The 1,980-nt window shown below is 61.0% G+C and overlaps 1 protein-coding gene across 1 annotated transcript in view; it reads left to right on the top strand.

Moving 5' to 3' along the window:
* Positions 1–1,954, top strand: part of LOC104391518 (aldehyde dehydrogenase family 3 member B1-like) — a 3,741-nt gene extending 1,787 nt beyond the window's left edge. Inside the window, exons 7-9 of the mRNA XM_010000833.1 lie at positions 201–365; positions 650–751; positions 1,761–1,954. Coding sequence (XP_009999135.1) covers positions 201–365; positions 650–751; positions 1,761–1,954 — 461 coding nt within the window. The remainder of the gene's footprint in view (positions 1–200; positions 366–649; positions 752–1,760) is intronic.
* Positions 1,955–1,980: the final 26 nt, after the last annotated feature.

Genomic DNA, 1,980 nt, shown 5'->3' on the forward strand with positions numbered 1-1,980 from the left:
ACCTCCTCCTGGCGCCTCACCTCTCTGTGGGGTGGGCCTGGGGTCTTGGGGGCTGGAGGGTCTCACGGCTGGAGGTCCCAGGTGGAGGTGGCGTTTGGGGAAGGTTTGAGGGGGGAACTGCTGGGCGAGGTGTCCCGGGGAGGGGATGGAGGTGTCACCTCCCAAGCTCTGCTGATGCCTTCGTGTTCCCTGCTCTGCAGCTCCCACGGTGCTGGTTGATGTGCTCCCCTCTGACCCCGTCATGCAGGAGGAGATCTTTGGCCCCGTCCTGCCCATCGTCACCGTAGCCAACGTGGATGAAGCCATCGGGTTCATCACCAGCCGTGAGAGGCCGCTGGTGGTTTATGCCTTCTCCTCCAGCAGCAAGGAAGGCCCTGAGGGTTGGGCAGGGCCAGGGCCGGGCTTGGGAGCCCAGCTGCTCCAGGAGGATGGGGTGATGCTTGACGAGTGCTGCCTGTGGAGCCAAGAGGGCAAGAGCCATGTCCAGCTTCTCTGGAGGAACCCTACGCTTGCCTCCTGCTCCTTGGCAGGTGGTTTTTGGCCGTGTTCACACTCCAGGAATGTTCTGGAGGGCAGGCAGCCCTGGGACTGCAGCTGCAGGTGCAGGAGCAGTGATGAGACCCACCTGCATCACCTCTGCTTCCTTCCCAGGTGGTGAACCAGGTGCTGGAGAGGACCAGCAGTGGTGGCTTCTGTGGCAACGACACCCTGATGCACTTCATGTTGACCTCGCTGCCCTTCGGGGGGATCGGTAGGTCCAGATCCAGATGTGACCCCCCCCCATGGTGCCTGGGCCTTGCTGGCCAGGGTGAGGAAGGGTCCTGGGGTTGCTGGAGCACCCAGGAACCCACCTGGAGCTCCCTGAGGTTCCCTCTCTCCACGTTCACCATCCCAAGGGTAGCTCCTCGTGGGCGTGTGGCCCCGTCCTGGTGAGAGGGCAGGGAATTTGGAAGGTGGCCACCACAGAAACATCTCTAGACCTTCCTTTCCACATGCAGTGCCCCTCTAGGCAGGAGAAAGCTTGGAATTCCAGCTCAAGAGTGTCAGGTTTTCATGGATCGAGGCAGCCAGGGAGGCTGTTGCTCTGCTTCCCACAGTGTCTTGGTCTCCTCTGTATCTCCACTGGGCTGTGGTTTTAGGTTTCCACTCCAGGAGCTCAACCAATCATGAGAGGAGTCACATGGAGCAAGGAAATGAAGCTGTAGCTCCCATAGGATGTTTTCTCCCAGCCCAGTCTTCTTTTTCCAAATGCCCCCCCCTCCCTGGCTCCATCTGGATGTCTAAAGGCCACCTCTGTGGTCTTCTAGATCCCTTCCCATGGAAGCTTGGCCTGGTGTTAGAGGGCAGCTGGATGAGGACGTGGTGCCATCCAGACACTGTCACAAAGGGGTGGGTTTGGGAGGGACCTCTGGAGATCATCCATCCCACCCCCCTGCCAGGCAGGAGCACCTATGGCAGGTCCCACACGGCCAGATGGGTTTGAATGTCTCCAGGGAAGGAGGGTCCACAGCCTCTCTGGGCAGCTCTGTCACCCTCACAATCAAGAAGTTCCTCCTCATGTTCAGCTTGCCCCTCCTGTGCTCCAGCTGCTGCCCAGGGCCCCTCGTCCTGTCCTTGGACACTGCTGAGAAGAGACTGTTCCCACCCTCATGACACCCACCAAGTGCTCTCCATCCCTCCTGGGAGCTTCATTTTCCTCAGCCCCAAGGGTGGGTGGGTGGACACCAGACCCACCAAGGCCCTGTGCTGTCTTGTTGCAGGGAACAGTGGCCTGGGGAGGTACCACGGCAAGTTCACCTTCGAGACCTTCAGCCACCAGCGGGGCTGCCTGCAGCGCAGCATGGGCCTGGAGCCCCTCAACAGCCCCCGGTACCCCCCCTACAGCCAGCAGAAGCTGGGGCTGATGATGGCCGCCTTCGAGGTCAAGCGCAGGGGCATCTGCACCCTGCTCTGAGGACACCCCCCTTGCTCATGGACTGG

Source organism: Chaetura pelagica, unplaced genomic scaffold, assembly GCF_000747805.2.
Source record: "Chaetura pelagica isolate M959 unplaced genomic scaffold, ChaPel_1.0 scaffold2086, whole genome shotgun sequence".
In the NCBI taxonomy this organism is placed as follows: domain Eukaryota; kingdom Metazoa; phylum Chordata; class Aves; order Apodiformes; family Apodidae; genus Chaetura; species Chaetura pelagica.